General features: G+C 53.9%; 1 protein-coding gene across 4 annotated transcripts in view; it reads right to left on the bottom strand.

The window, feature by feature from the left end:
• Positions 1-14,233, bottom strand: part of MYO7A (myosin VIIA) — a 66,482-nt gene that overhangs the window by 52,007 nt on the left and 242 nt on the right. For 3 of the 4 annotated variants that reach the window (XM_087822202.1, XM_087822201.1, XM_087822200.1), the window contains exons 1-2: positions 9,675-9,800; positions 4,447-4,599 (exon numbers count right to left, since the gene is read on the bottom strand). In XM_087822202.1, coding sequence (XP_087678328.1) covers positions 4,447-4,599; positions 9,675-9,773 — 252 coding nt within the window. In that variant the 5' untranslated portion in view covers positions 9,774-9,800. Of the gene's footprint in view, positions 1-4,446; positions 4,600-9,674; positions 9,801-14,233 lie in introns of those variants that run through there. The other variant, XM_087822199.1, reaches the window with a different exon arrangement.

Below are 14,233 nucleotides of genomic sequence, written 5' to 3' on the forward strand. Positions count from 1 at the left end.
CTGATGCTCTAACCACTGAGCAATGCCAGCCAGGGCCAGGGCAATGCTACACCTTTTTATACAAGGGACTTGAGCAACCTGGACTTTGGTATTGGCTGGTGGTCCTGAAGCCAATCCCCTGTATAGACCAAGGGATGACCTATACATATATCCATCACAGGCCTTCATCTGGCCCGCCTGACCCCATGATTCACAGTGAGGACAGACGGTAGGAGCAGTGTGGAACCCGGGAGCCGGGGAGGGAGAGATATATAGCCTTCCTTTTGGAGGATAGATTAGAAATTAACGGCTGTGGTTCTCTGCATGGCAGAAGGAAAAAGTTCTAATTTGTAGCACATATACCCATTTCAAAACAAATAATAAACACAAGGCCTCTTCCTTCAGGGGGAGGACCCTCCCCGGCAGAAGGACAAAAACACACCAACCGCCAGGAAGTTCCCTGTCGGGTTCAAAAGTGCACTTTGCAACTTGCACTCCGTCTCCCCCTTAGCTCCTCAGAAGGCCACTGAGAGGTGTAGTCACATTCCCTTCTCGGGAGAACTGAGCCTCCGAGAAGGGGAAGACTTCAAGCTCACACAGCAGATAAGCAGGGACTGGGATGCGCAAGGGACCGTGGCAGCAGAGCCCCAGCTCTCTCCTTCCCACCTGGACTTCCCCAAATCTGAGGATGCACCTTGGGGACTGTGGAGCTGCTGCTGGGGAAGGGGAGGCGCGGGGTGGTGGGGAGCAAGAGGCTAGCAGCGAGACCCAGGCTTGCCTGCCCCTCTGGGCCTCGGTGCCCAGCCATCCCGAGACACTCAGCACTGCTTCCTGAGCCCTCTGGCTCTCTCTCTCCGAGAGTCCACAGTCAGCAGACAGTTAATGCCCACCTACCCAGCACAGGCCTCTTGCTCAAGTCTCCAGTAATAAAACCTGCCCTATGGGGCCATGGGCTGGGCTGGAGGACAGATAAGGACCATTCCCGAGCCTTGAGCACAGCACACAAGTCCTAAGGGGCCTCCAAGTCTCCTGGGGAGACCAGGGGGCCTCCCTGGGGCCAGAGACGATGTGGCAGGAATCGGTTTTTTCAAGCTTCACCTCCTCCGGGAAGCCCTCAGGCTGGCCAGCCTGCGGCCTCTACCTTAGCAGATCATGGAAACCAAAACACACATCCTAGGACACACATACCTTCCCAAAGTCACAGAGGTGTCCACCCAAGGAGTCTCACTGTGCCAGCGAGAAGGCTGTGATGAGAGAGTGGCAGAGACTCTGCAGAGGCCACATGCCAAGACCTGGACCCAGGCTTCCAGACCTCTGTTCAACGAAGTCCTGGGTCCCCATCAGCCCTGCCACCTCTCCCCTGCAGAGCCCAGGGACAGCCCCTGGCCTCTGCCACCATCCAGTGAGAGATTTCTAGGTGTTCTCTGGGGTCCCTCTCCTATTTTTGGCCCTGGGGCACTGTCTGTCCCTCAGGCTCCTGGGGGGCTGGCCAGCTGGAGCAGGCAAGCCCAGGGCAGACAGTCAGGGACAGGGTGTCTCCCCTGCTCATGACTGAGTGGTGTGGTAATCTGAGGAAATCCTGGGTGTATGGGGCTGTGCTCAGGGTAACCCAAGCCATGAAGTGACCAGGGGTTGCCATGGTTAGGGACAGGTACGGTTTCTGAGTGGGACAATGGCCCAACTGCTTCTTCAAAGCCCTGCTGTACTCCTGCATCATCCACCCAGTCACAGGATCCTGGAGCCCTCAAGTGGAGGAAACCTCCTTGCGCCCTGCAATTCTTAGAGCAACTCTCCAGACACCCAGAATCTTAGGCCCGCGGACCATCGGAGCTGGGATCTTCCAGGTGCCCTGGCTGGGTTTTCTGGCCATAGCCTCTGAATAAGAAGGCAGCTTAGACACATGCCTCCTCTCGGCTCCGTCCCTTGTCCCCTCCCAGTCTCCTCTCCCTCTCCCAGAAAAGTGGTCAGAAAGGTAACTAGTGACACATCTAATGAGGCAAATGGTGCAGATCTTGGAATTTTCTGGAGAATCTATAAACGTCTGGAGTTCTTTTCTTTGACCCCCTAGTCAGCCTACTCAAGGACACAATGTCCAGGCTGCTCCGCTAGCTGCCAGCCAATCAGTCTACCCCCTAAAACTTCACAAACAGGATTCACTGACCCCGGACTGTCTGAAATTTTCCACCCCCAACCCTTATGAATCCTGTTTTTGCCTTTGTTCCTTGATTCAGGCTACTAACCATCTCCCTCCCACGTGAGGAACCAGTGTGTCTGAGAAAAAAACCAAACTGTGTGAGAAATAACCACCTCCATGCCTCTGAGTGATTCTCAGACATGGCCTGAGGGTCCCCAGTGGAGACAACGCCCATCTCACTCAGCTCCTCCCTGTGAGGGGCTCCCAGCACCCTGACAGGGACCAGGTCAGGAAATGAGCTCTGACAGTGGCCTCCGGCAGCTGGGCAGCTCCCTGCTAACCTCAGACCCAACGCCAGACTCCACCCAGCCGGAGTGATGGCCACGGAGAGCCTCAGGACCCTCCTGTGTCCACCCGCCATCCAGGGAGAGAGCAAGGAGGGAACTGCCAACAGCTGGGTGCAGATTCCTGGGGTATCTCTGGCCTTGGCTCGAGTTCTAGCCCCGCCCCCCCATTGAGTGACACTGCTCGTGTCTGGGTGTGCCATCTCTGCCATGCCCCACTGTGGGCGAGGGAAAGAGTGAGGGGCTTTGTCAGTGCGAAGGGGCTTCCTGCGACAGCGGCTTGCTGTGCCTGTGCAATGGATGACGTAAAGGGACCAGACACAGGCTCTCCTTGGGCGTCTGAAGCCCAGAGGGACCCAGAGTGGGGAGGGTGGCAGAGGGCCTCCTTAGCAGATGAGGGGCCACAATGCCAGGGCCCTTGCTGTGATTCCTCAGGGACAACCCTGGACTCCCCCAGACTCCCCCCCTGATTCCCTGGCTCCCCTTCAGTCCTGACAACCTGAGTGAGTGAGTGACTGTGCCTTTCACTCACCGGGCGTGGTCCTGCCTCCTGCCCTCTATTCATGCAGTGCCCTTTCCTGAATGCCATCTCTACCAGCCCACCTCACCTACCTCCAGGAACCCCACCATTCTCCTCAAGCTGAGAGTGACACCTCACTCCTACAAATCCCTTGGAACCTTCTCTGCACTTCTCTCAGGCTCTCATCACCCCACATGCCCCCCAAGCATGCCCTCCACACCAGCTTGCCCAGGGCCTGGGGACCAGCCCTCAAGGGGCTCCCTCTGCTCTCTGCCTGCTGCTGCACATCCAGTTACCTTCACCCATGAGCTGCTTGAGGGAGGGGCTGGGTCAGAGCCATGCTGTGACCCCAACGCACAGCCGTGGGCCTGGCTAAACCCTGTAAACCTGTGGAATCTCAGTTTTCCTGTCTGTAAAATGGGGCTATTGGACTAGATCAGCAGTGCTGAGTGTGGCCCAAAGATCTCTGAAGATCCCCAGACCCTTTCAGGAAGTCAGCAAGGTCTTTTCTTTTCCACCCAACTACCAGTGAGGCCAGATTTTCTTCATACACTTCAACCAAAACAATAGCACATCAGAGTGGATGCGAAACAGATATGAGAATCCAGGTGTCTTCCATTAAAGCCAGACATTAAAGATATTTGAAAATACTGTAAAACAAAGTCACTCTTCTCACTACTTGGGGGGGGAGGGGGGCAAGTATAGTTCTTTTTCATGAAAACATGCTATAATAGATTTTTATGGTTATTTTTAAATGAATTAATAAAATTTTAAAGGTTCCCACTTTTAACTTCTAATGTAGTAAATATCAATCAATATCACCTACATAAATATACTTTGGGGTTCATAATAATTTTTAAGAGGATAAAGGGTTCCTGGGGCCAAAAAGTGTGAGAACCTTGGGACTAAGTGATCACCAAGGGCCCTTCTTGTTCTGATGACCTCAGCCCACCTCCTGGGATCAGCTCAGTGCTGTCTGAGCGAGACTGTCTGTATTTGTCCTCTTGAGTTTCAGGGTGGAGTGCGGGGCCTGTGTTTGACTGGTTATGATGATGAGGTTTGGGGGAGGGAGGTCAAGGAGCACGTTCCCTCCTCCATCCCCTGCCTGAGGATACAGACTCCCAACCCATCCTCTCTTGACCTTGAGGACCGAACAATAGGCCCAGACCCCACAGCAGACCCAGAAGGGGCAGCAGTTCCCTGTCTCCGAGCAAAGCACTGAGCCTCTCACCAACTCCGCCCCGGCTTCCCAGTGATTTCAAAACCTACAGACGCACATGAACCTGTGCTGCAAACTGCCTCCTTCCCCAGCCACAGACCACAGGCCACGGCCCAAAGAAAGGATGAGGCAGACTGAGGGATACAGGCAGAGGATCCCTGGCCCCTGGCCGCAGCAGGCCTGGCCGGCTCAGGCTGGGCCCCTGGGCAGCGCAGGCGGGCTGGGGCAGGCTGGGCAGGGCGGCGCTCACATAGATGAGGTGGTCCCGGTAGCGGATGAGCAGGTTGCGCAGGATGCCAGCCTCGTTGAGGTCCCCCAGGCGGATCATGTCCTCCACGCCATGGACCGACGTGGGGTGCATGGGCTTGATGTGCGTGGCCTTCTGCGGGGTGATCCAGTGTTCCTGCGGGGTAGGCACAGAGGCTAATGTCAGGTTGCTCTCCTGAATCCCAGGCTGCGCCCTGCTGGGGAAAAGGCCCTGGGAGGAAGTGTACCCCCTGTCTGTGGGACCCTGGTAAGGGTTCTGTTCTCTTCTGCGGCCAAACGCTGTCAGTACTAACAGGTCTGAGTCCACGAGGATAGTACTGCCGACCCCCAACCATGGGCCTCTCCTCCTCTTAGGGATTCTCTCTGCAGACCGAAGAGATAGGCAGGCCAGGGACTTTGTCCCCACCTTACGGTTGTCATAAAGGGGATTAGAGAACCCAGGCACTTTGCAGGATGGGATGGAAAGTGTAATACATGGAGTTAGCCTTGGTTTCAAAGCTAGCCTCAGGTCAACAAATGCACAAGAAGTAATTTCAAATAGTTCCAAGAATAGAGCTACAGACACACAGGATGGAGAATCACCAGGGGAGCTACTTTAGACAGTGTCATCAGGGACCACCTCTCAGAGGAGGTGCCGGTTAAGTTGAGATCTGAATGGTAAGAAAGAGACCCTGTAAAATGTGGAATTCCCTGGGAGAGGAAATTCCAGGGCCAGGGAACAGGAAAAGCAAAGGCTCTGAGGCTGGGGAAGGAGGGCAGTAGCAGTGGGGATGGGGAGAAGTGGACCCATTCGGGGTATTTTTCATAGGGCTTGTTGATGTATGTGGAGCAGGGAAGCTTTTAGTGGTTTTTAAACCTACAGAGGCACATGAACCTGTGCTACAGACCGTCTCCTTCCCCAGCCACAGTTTCTGCTTTGAGCTAAAGCAGAAACCAGGAGATTGCCCTCTGGCTCTCCCTACTCTTCCCTGCAACATTCCCTGCTGCCACCGGGTGGCAGACGGTGGAGCATCTGGTCAACAGCATTGGCTCTTCCAACAATCTTGCAAAGCCCCGGTTTCCTCCCAGTGCTGGAAAGCCTCCCCTCCCCCTGGTAGTCTTCAGCACCTTCTGCTCACAATCCCAGCCCTCCAGGGAAGCAAGTTTGACCTGTGCTCTGAGGTGCGGCCACAACCTGAGTCAAGCACCCCCAAACCTCTGAAGCCCCCTCCCTCTTTCCAAATGTTAGAACCCTGGGAGACTCAGGACCTGGCAGGGACCTGCCTTTTGGGGGGTAGGGTAAAGAGGACCTCTCCGCCACCTTCCAGCTCAAGCCCTCAGGCTTGCTGAGCAGGTGTGATGCGCATGTCATGAACTCTCACACCTGATTCTCCTCCAGGTCCCCTCCAACCCCAGCACCTAGACCTTAGCAGGAATCTGGGCATCAGCCCCCCCATCCCTCCTCACCCCCAACCTAACTGGTCACCCACTCTTACCCAGTCAACCCTCTAAAGTGCCCTCCTTGGCAATCTCAAGCCCCTCCCCTGATCCAGACAACCAGCTCTCACCTGGTCGCTGCCCCTTGCTGTCCTCCACCTCCCCTCCCGCACTCCCCTCCGACCCCTTATCCCTGGGAGTTGCCTCAAGCACCAGTCTGATCCCACCACTCTGGGCTTTGAGCGCTTCTCTGACTCCCTCGCTTTTCAGCCTGGCATTCAAGGGCCAGCATGAGCTGGACACAGGGACTGCTACCCTTTGCTCCAGTTAGCCCTGTAGTTCCAAGCCAGGGAAGGAGGGTGTCCACTTTCCCAAACACATCTGTGACCTTGCTTGTGCTATCCCCTCTACCTTCTTTCCACTCAGCCTTTGAGGCTCAGCTCAGATGTTCCCCAGTTTTTAAAGCTTTCCTTGACCCCGTTGCCCACCCTCACATGCTCCACCTGTACCCCCCCCCACCCCAAGCAGGGTTCAGGGCCCCCTTTGGGTTGCCATGTTGCCTAGGTCTCCCACTGCAAGGCAGTGGTCACCCTGGGTTGCCATTGTCTGAGTGCTGACCTCCTACTTTGCCCCAAGGCTGGATGTTCCTGGAGGCCAGACTCTCGTCTGCTGTATCCCTTCCACAGTGCCTCATACAGGGACCGGGCACAAATGACATAGCAAGGAATCTCTAATGGGACAGATGGCCAGCTGGTGATCACTGAAGACCAGGTATGAATTAGAAACAGAAGTCCTAGTCATGGGGAGACCCCAGAGGTCTCTTATTCCAATCCCCTCACTTCACATGAGAGAACTGGACAAGAGTAAGGTGGTAGCCTGCATAAGGCCCTCAGAAGGTTCAGGGACAGGGACAGCCATTGCCCACAACTCCAGTTTCCCTGGCATTTCATGGCACCTCCTGGGCCAAGAGCAATTCAATCCAGGTCAGGCCCTCACACAGCTCTCCCAAGGCATGAATGGGCCAGGTAGTGAGATTGAAGAACACACCTGGACTTTCCAATCCCAAGTGGAACATTCCTCTCCCCCAGGCACCCTATTTCCTCATAAAAGCTGATCCAGTCGGAAAATTCCTTCTGCCTGGTCCTTGCTCACTGACTGGGTCCTAGGTTCCAGTGTGGGCCAGAGGGAGGGGACTCCTGGGTAGGCTGTCTGCCTTCCTCACTCAACCCCAAATTCTGGTCTCCTAATTCTTCCCCCTAACAGTTCAGCACAGAGATAAGAGGTGGCTCAGCCACTGCATGACCCTATAATCCTGTGCATGTCACTGCTTCCCTGAGCCTCCATGACCTCACCTGTGAAATGGGAATTAGAATAACAATCCCTTCTTGGAAATGTTGGGAGATTAACTGCTACAATAAAGGCTGACCTTTGTTTTCTCCTGCTAGGTCTGAAAAGCCCTGGTGCTGGGTAATTGCTCAACCAGTGCTGGACATTATGATTCCTCATGACAGAATGACCAGGAGCTGTTTCACAGTGAGGAGTCACATTCCTGCCCAGTCAAATGGCAGAGCCCAGCCTCTCCCCACCCTTTTCCAGCTGAGAGGTCAGTACCCCTCAGATCAATGTCCACAGGCACCTACAACATGGACCAAAGTGTAACCTGGGCAGAAACCAAGGCCTGGCCCTACAGGGATAACAGAAGGTGGAAGAGGGAGAGAAAGATCATGGCCAATTCCAGGGACTGTGACACATTTGGAAAAGAGCTGACCCGGCAGGCACTGAGCTCAGCAAGACAGGGACCACCTGCTATGTAGAGGAAGGGAGGGAGGGGTGCATCTGGGAGTGGAAACGGCTTGGGCAAAGGCAGTGTTAAGATTCCAGTGAGGACTGGAACCACAACCTTTCATTTATTCGTTCATTCATTCATTCATTCATTCATTCATTCATTCATTCATTCAGCAAGTCTTTATGGAGAACATTTTCTGGGCAGACCCTTTGTTGAGCTCTGAGGAACCAGACATGAGTCACCTGGTCCCTACTCTCAAGTTGAAGGAGTCTATGGGAAGACAGAGGGATGAAAGAGATGGCCTGGAAAGATGAAGAGGGCATGAGGGTGAGAAAGGCTCGGGTAAGAGGAGGCAGAAACCCCCAGCACCCAATTCCACTGAGGCCAACCCAACCTCCCTAACCTGCTCCAGGCCAGCCAGTCATGGCCTTCCCCACTCTGCAGCCCCCACTCTCAGGGCCTTAGTGGGGGTGGGTGGGAAGGGACCTCTGAGATCCGGTGACACAGTTACGGGACACCATCTGACATGCAACATGACCCAAGTGAAACTCAAGCCTGTAGGCAGAGTCCCTGGGTCCCACCCTGGAGGCTGCCGGCAGGTTAGTGGGCCTGTTTGTGCTGCCAAGCCCCCTTCTGGGGCTGCAACCTCACAGTGGCTTCCTGGAGAGTGTGTGAACTGGAGCCTCCGGAATTATATTGCAGGTACTCCTAAACCCAGGGGACAAAAGCTGAGTCCCTAAGTTGCCACTGAGATATTGGGAGGGGAACTGAATACACAGAGGCCAGAGGTCCTGGGTCCTAATCCCAGCACCATCACTTACAAGCTGTATGACTAGTTCTGGTGGTTCCTCTCTGGCCTCAGTTTCCCCTGGGGTAACAGTGGCTGCCCTCCCTGCCTGTGACAGATGCTGTGAAGACCCAAAGACAGAACTGGGTCAAAGGGCTGTGCAGACCCTGACGAGGGTGTCTGGGAGCTGGAAGGATACCAGGGATGCCCCTAGCCCTCCATGTCCATTACCAGGCCTCCAGGGTCCTGAGCCCTTCCCTTGCCCTGCAGAGCCTTCTGCTCCAAGTCCCTGTACCCTCTTTCTCCCCATCAGACTTGGAGGCTAAGACAAGGACTCAGTCCCATCTCTGTGTCCCTAGCTGAGGAAATAGCACTGAGCACAACACAAATTATGGTGGAACTGAATCTCCCTGGGGCCCTCATGTCCCTGCTAAGTAGCAGCCCTGTTCTCTGCACCACATCCACATGTTCCCATGCACATACACACACATAATACACATGCATGCACGTTAAGAGGCCCCAGTCTTCCCCTCTGAGCCCTCATCCAGACCACCCACCTTCCTCAGACCTTTCCTTCCCTCCCCAAAGCCCCATCTCACTACCTATCAACTCACACTTCCCGTGTTCCTTCCCTTCGGGGCCATGAGAGATAAAGGGTTAATCTGAGAGGCTGATTCCCAAGGGCATCAAGGTAGACAATGAATTCACACAATGCTGTAACCAATAGACAGACTCTCACTTTACTGAGGAGCTCTCCATGTGTGATCTCACTTGGGGGTCAACACCCTGTGAGACAGTTCCTATTAACCCCATTTTACAGAAGAAAGAACGGAGGCTCAGGAGGAAGAGAGACTTGGCAAAGCTTGCATAGCTAGTAAGTGGGCAGGATGGAATTTGAACCTTGTCTGTCTGACCCTGAAGCACGCTCGTGCCCGAGGAACCCCCAGCCTGGAGTCACCCCCTGCCGCGTCCATATACACATGCCCGCAGAGACCCAGGTCTCTAATGCTAGACAGAGTGGACCATGCGTGTGGAAACAGAACAGGTAGCCTGGGGCAGAAGGGCAAGGGCCCTCTCCTATGGGCAGTGGGGGAAACTTAATGGGGGGAGAGGGAGGGCACCACTTGCACCCCCTCGAAGGGGTCACTGCGTGGTCCCTGGCCCCTATCAGCCTGTGTCCTCCCCAAGGCATGGGGGCGGGGGAAGACAGGGGGCTACTCACATTGCCTTCATCGTCCACCACCTGGATCTGCCCAGAGTCACAGAGCTTCACCACCGCCCCGATGGGCACATCGAACTCCTGCCCGGATCTCAGATCCATCCAGACATAGTCCCCCTGTGGGTGAGAGATAATCCCAGGCTGGGTGAGCAAGGATGGGGCTCAGGAGCCCCCTCTAAACAATCGTGTGACCGACCCCTACCACCACGAGAGACTTTTGTGCTAACCAAAGGAGAAGGAAGAAAAGGGTACTCGGACTTGTTGGAAGCCATTTGGTGCCAGGCCTTGGGCTGGGTATGCATGCAATATCATCAACGGGTCCTCTGTAGCAGCATTGCTGTCCCCATTTTACAGATAAGTAAGCAGAGGCTCAAAGAGAAGAGCCAAGATTACACAGCTGGGCAGCTTCAAACCCAGGACTATTCAAAGCCCAGCTCTGCTAAGCCTCTATACCTCACACATGTACAATAGACTCATTGAGTTTTAGGTAGAAACACTAAGGCACCTAAACTACTTCTCCTCTGTCCTAAAGGAGTGTTCCCCCAGGACACCCTAACAGCCTCTGTCTCCTCCAGGGTCGATTTTCATAGTTATAGTTATGTTTTCCTCAGAGTGACACTGTTCTGTACCTGGCTCTGTGATATGAGTTCAGTTGCACTGTCTCCTGGCTTATGGGTAGTGCTCTGACCCTGAGGGGGAGGGGTCTCATGTTTGTGTCCCCTGCAGCATCTGGCACAGGGCCTGACTCTCACTACACACTCAGTAAGGGCACATGGAAGCCAAATGTAGAACCCAGAATCAGAGAAATGGACTTAGAATAACCACTTTCAGGAATCATGCATTCAACAAACATGTATTGAGCACCTACTGAATACAAGGCACTGACTGAGCTAAATGCTGGAGATCGAGCAGTGACTGTGGAGTCTACACTCTAATTGGAAGAACACAGAAAACAAACAACTGAGCAAGCATGTTAACACGACCACGTTGAATGGTGGTAAGTGTTGTGATGGCGATAAGCCCCTCAGTGGTGGAGAATGACTGAGTGGCCCACAGTAGGTGCAGTAGCTGGGGAAGCCACTCTGTGGAGGAAATTTCTGAGCTGAGACCTGAAAGGTGAGAAGAAGCCAGACAAGGAAAGAACAAGGGTAGAAATCTGGGCAGAGGAAATGACAAGTGCAAAGGCCCTGAGGCAGGAAAGAACAGCAAGGAGGCCATTGTGTCAGGACCTGATAAGAGAGAGGTGGTCATAAGAGGTGGGCAAGATCCAGGACACAAAGGCTTTTCATTAGCCTGGAGATAAAAGTTTAGGTTTTATTCTAATCTTAAAGAGTATTCTTTTTGGTGGTTCCCAAATTACCCAGGAAAGTAAGAGAATGTAGACATCCTAATAAAAATAGAACTTACTATCAAACAGCAGGTAGAAACCTAACAGCTGATAAAATGGATTCACATTTAAATAAGCCCATGGGAATGGCCCAGGGGAAAGAGCTGTGGACTACGAGTCAGGATACTGGGTTGTAGGACCTGCTTGGCCTTGGATAAGCCACTGACCACTTGGAGCCTCAGTTTCCACATGTCTCAGTGAGGGGTGGGCTCAGTGAGTCCCAAGGTCAACTCGTCACTGTTCCAGCCCCCTCCTATTCCCACTGGAAACAACTATTTTTCAGCCATAGCTGTCATTGTAGGTCTTCACTTTATGGGGCATTAGCACATGTTAGAGACAGGCTTACTCCAAACCCAAGCTTTTTCCCAGAAAAATTAAGAATAACTGGAGAGCTTCTGAGAGGGGAAGAGAACTCACATGTTTACTGAGCATCTACTGTGTGCCCCGGCTGCATGGTCACTTCCATAAACTGCCCCAGGTAATCCTCACGACTGCTTTAGTCCCAAACCCAAGCAGAGCTTCCTGCTCACCCTCTGAAGGCCAGCCCTTGGGCCACCTGACATGGCCCTGCTCAAGCTGTTCTTCACCTGCCCCCCACCCCACCTTTCCAAAGAGCGGATGTCTGCCTGCCTGTCCAGATCCAGAACAAATAACAACTCTCTCTGCCCCTCCCCACCTCCGTACTATCCTCCTCCCCAACTCCTGAAGAGCTTATTCATTCATTCAGCACATATTTGCAGAAAAGCAGCTGTGGGCCCATCCTGGTCCAGACTCTGGGGACAGAGCCAGATGAGGGAAATGTGGGCAGGGACCTGGTTACAGAGGTCCTAAAAGCCATGGATAGCAGCTGGGCTTTTAAGTACGACAAGAAGCCATTGGGAGGTTTTAAGCAGGGGAATGGAGTGAGTTTCAAAACTTCACCCTGGCTAGTCTGTGGAGAATGAAGGCATCCCTCGGGGCAGCCAGCACCACCCTGGGTCGTTGCCATCTGATCCTTTCCCCACTAGCCTGCAGCCCTCTGAGGCCAGGGCTGAGTCCGAGTCTTTCACCTGTGACTTCCCAGAGTCAAACACAGAAAAGCAGAATTTGTCTCAGAGTCAGAGACAGAGAGAGAGCACATGAGCACATATGTGAGAGGGTGTGTGTGTGAGTGTGTAATGGAGCGTGTGTGAGAGAGAAGGAGAGTGTGCAGTGTGTGTGTGTGAGTGTGTGTGTGAGAGAAAGACACTGGCTGACTCCGGAGGCCAGCTGTGGCACCAGGACACTGTTCTGCGCTGACTCACAATTACCCCACAATGGTCCAGGCACTGAGTTTGATGCTTCCCTGTAATTAACTATTTCATTGAACCTCATGATAACCCTTAAGCAGGAGATTCTATCTCCACTTATCTCCTCAAGGCGGTCAAGAAACGTGCCCGAGTTCACACAGCCGTTTTGTGGTAGAGCCAGAAATGAAGCCAAGCCTGAGAAACTCCAAATCCGGTGCATTTTCCGGGCATGCCCTGGGCCCAGCCCTGAACCCCCTTGTGTGAGCAGAATGGGGAGCACTAATAGGGTCTCTGTCCACAGATGACTCACGGGCTCAAAAGGTAAGCTGGGAGCTTGGACTGAGGGAAGTTAGAGGGCAAGGTTAACTGTCTCTGAGTCACCTGTACCCCCCAACCCAACAAAGAAAATGCACACCACTCAGGAAACAAAAAACCAAAATGAAAGACCTTGTGTCAGCAAGATATGGAGGCTCAGAGAGGCTGGGCGAGGAGCTCAGGACCACATAGCAAACAGAAGTGTCTAGAACCCTCCTAACCAAGGACTGATACCAGGAGGGCAGTAACTTAACTGTCTCTGCTCTAGGTCCGAACTTGTGAAAAGAGGTTGAAATGGCAGCTAAGAGGCTTCAAGGAGAATTCTGGGGCCTGAGAACTCCTGAGGGGGAAAGTCTCCATGGTCCCAGGGAAAGCCCTTGGAACATCAGAACGCAGCCAGGCTGGAAGGGTCTTCATTTTACAGATGAAGAAACTGAGGCTCAGAGAGAGAAAGGAACTTGGCCACAGTCACTCATCAAATCAGTGACCAATAAAACTATGAGCATCTGCAGATCCTGAACCAAAAACAGCGTGAGTCAGGAGTCGCTGATTGGGTGAGGTGCAGGAAGAAGGATGAGTGGAAAGGAGCCCTGAGCCCAGGTTAACCCCACCAGACCTCCCATCCCTATGGCCAGGCTCCAGGCGGCCCAGGACTGCATCTGGCCCCATTCCTACCACTCCACCAGGACAGGTGCCCACACCAGGGGCCTCACCTTGAATCGAACACCCCCTTTGTGGTGTGGCACATGCCTCAGTGTGGCAGTGTGACTCAGGACAAGTTCCAGCTTCTCTGCTATCAATGAGTGGCTGGAACAAACGGTCTCCCAGCCCCAGAGTGGTGTTTTCCTAGAATGGATCTGCCTGGAAGTTCTCAAGGGTATACCAAAACCCTGGTGGGGCCCCTCAGGGAAGCAGGCGAACATCCACAGGGAACACATAGATAAGAGATCCGGGTTCAGGTCCCAGTTCTGCCACTAACACTGTGACTTTGGGTAAGTCTTTCAGACTCTCTGGGTCTCAGTGTTCACCAGCCTTAAAAAGGAAGTCATTGCCCGTGAAGATGAGAGCCCTGTAATGCGAGTTGTCCTGGATGTCTCCCACCTTCCTGCCCAGGCAGGAGCCCAGTTTCTCATCAAGGGCCTTAGTCCCTTATGCCTCGTCCCTCCTCTAGGTCAGGGCCTGGGGCTCAGTCCCTGTTTGTGGAATGAAAAGGAGTCTGTTTCAGGACACCTACACACGCACCCATCCTCATAATCGATCTGCTTTTATTAGCCCCATTTTCACAGATGGGAAAGGTGAGCCAACCGACTTGCCTGGGGGGCCTGTGCCTAAGGAAGTGTCCAGCTGCTAACCTTGGGCGACAGAGGAGACTCCGTGGGCCAGCCAGGCCGCAAACATCTACAGAGGCCCTGGGGCACCTGGAGGGCTCGCTGCTCTGGGACCGTCTGGGCCCTGGCCCATCCTCCCCGGGTAAATGCAAAGCTCTCCGCCCAGGGAGGGGCAGCGGGGCCAGTTCACGCCAAGGCAGGGACCAGACGCAGCACTTCAAGTCCCCCCACACCCCTCAGCCGCCTTCGTGCACCCTGAGGCTT

The sequence above is a fragment of the Miniopterus natalensis genome, chromosome 11 (assembly GCF_054644295.1).
Source record: "Miniopterus natalensis isolate mMinNat1 chromosome 11, mMinNat1.hap1, whole genome shotgun sequence".
NCBI classification, from domain to species: Eukaryota; Metazoa; Chordata; class Mammalia; order Chiroptera; family Miniopteridae; genus Miniopterus; species Miniopterus natalensis.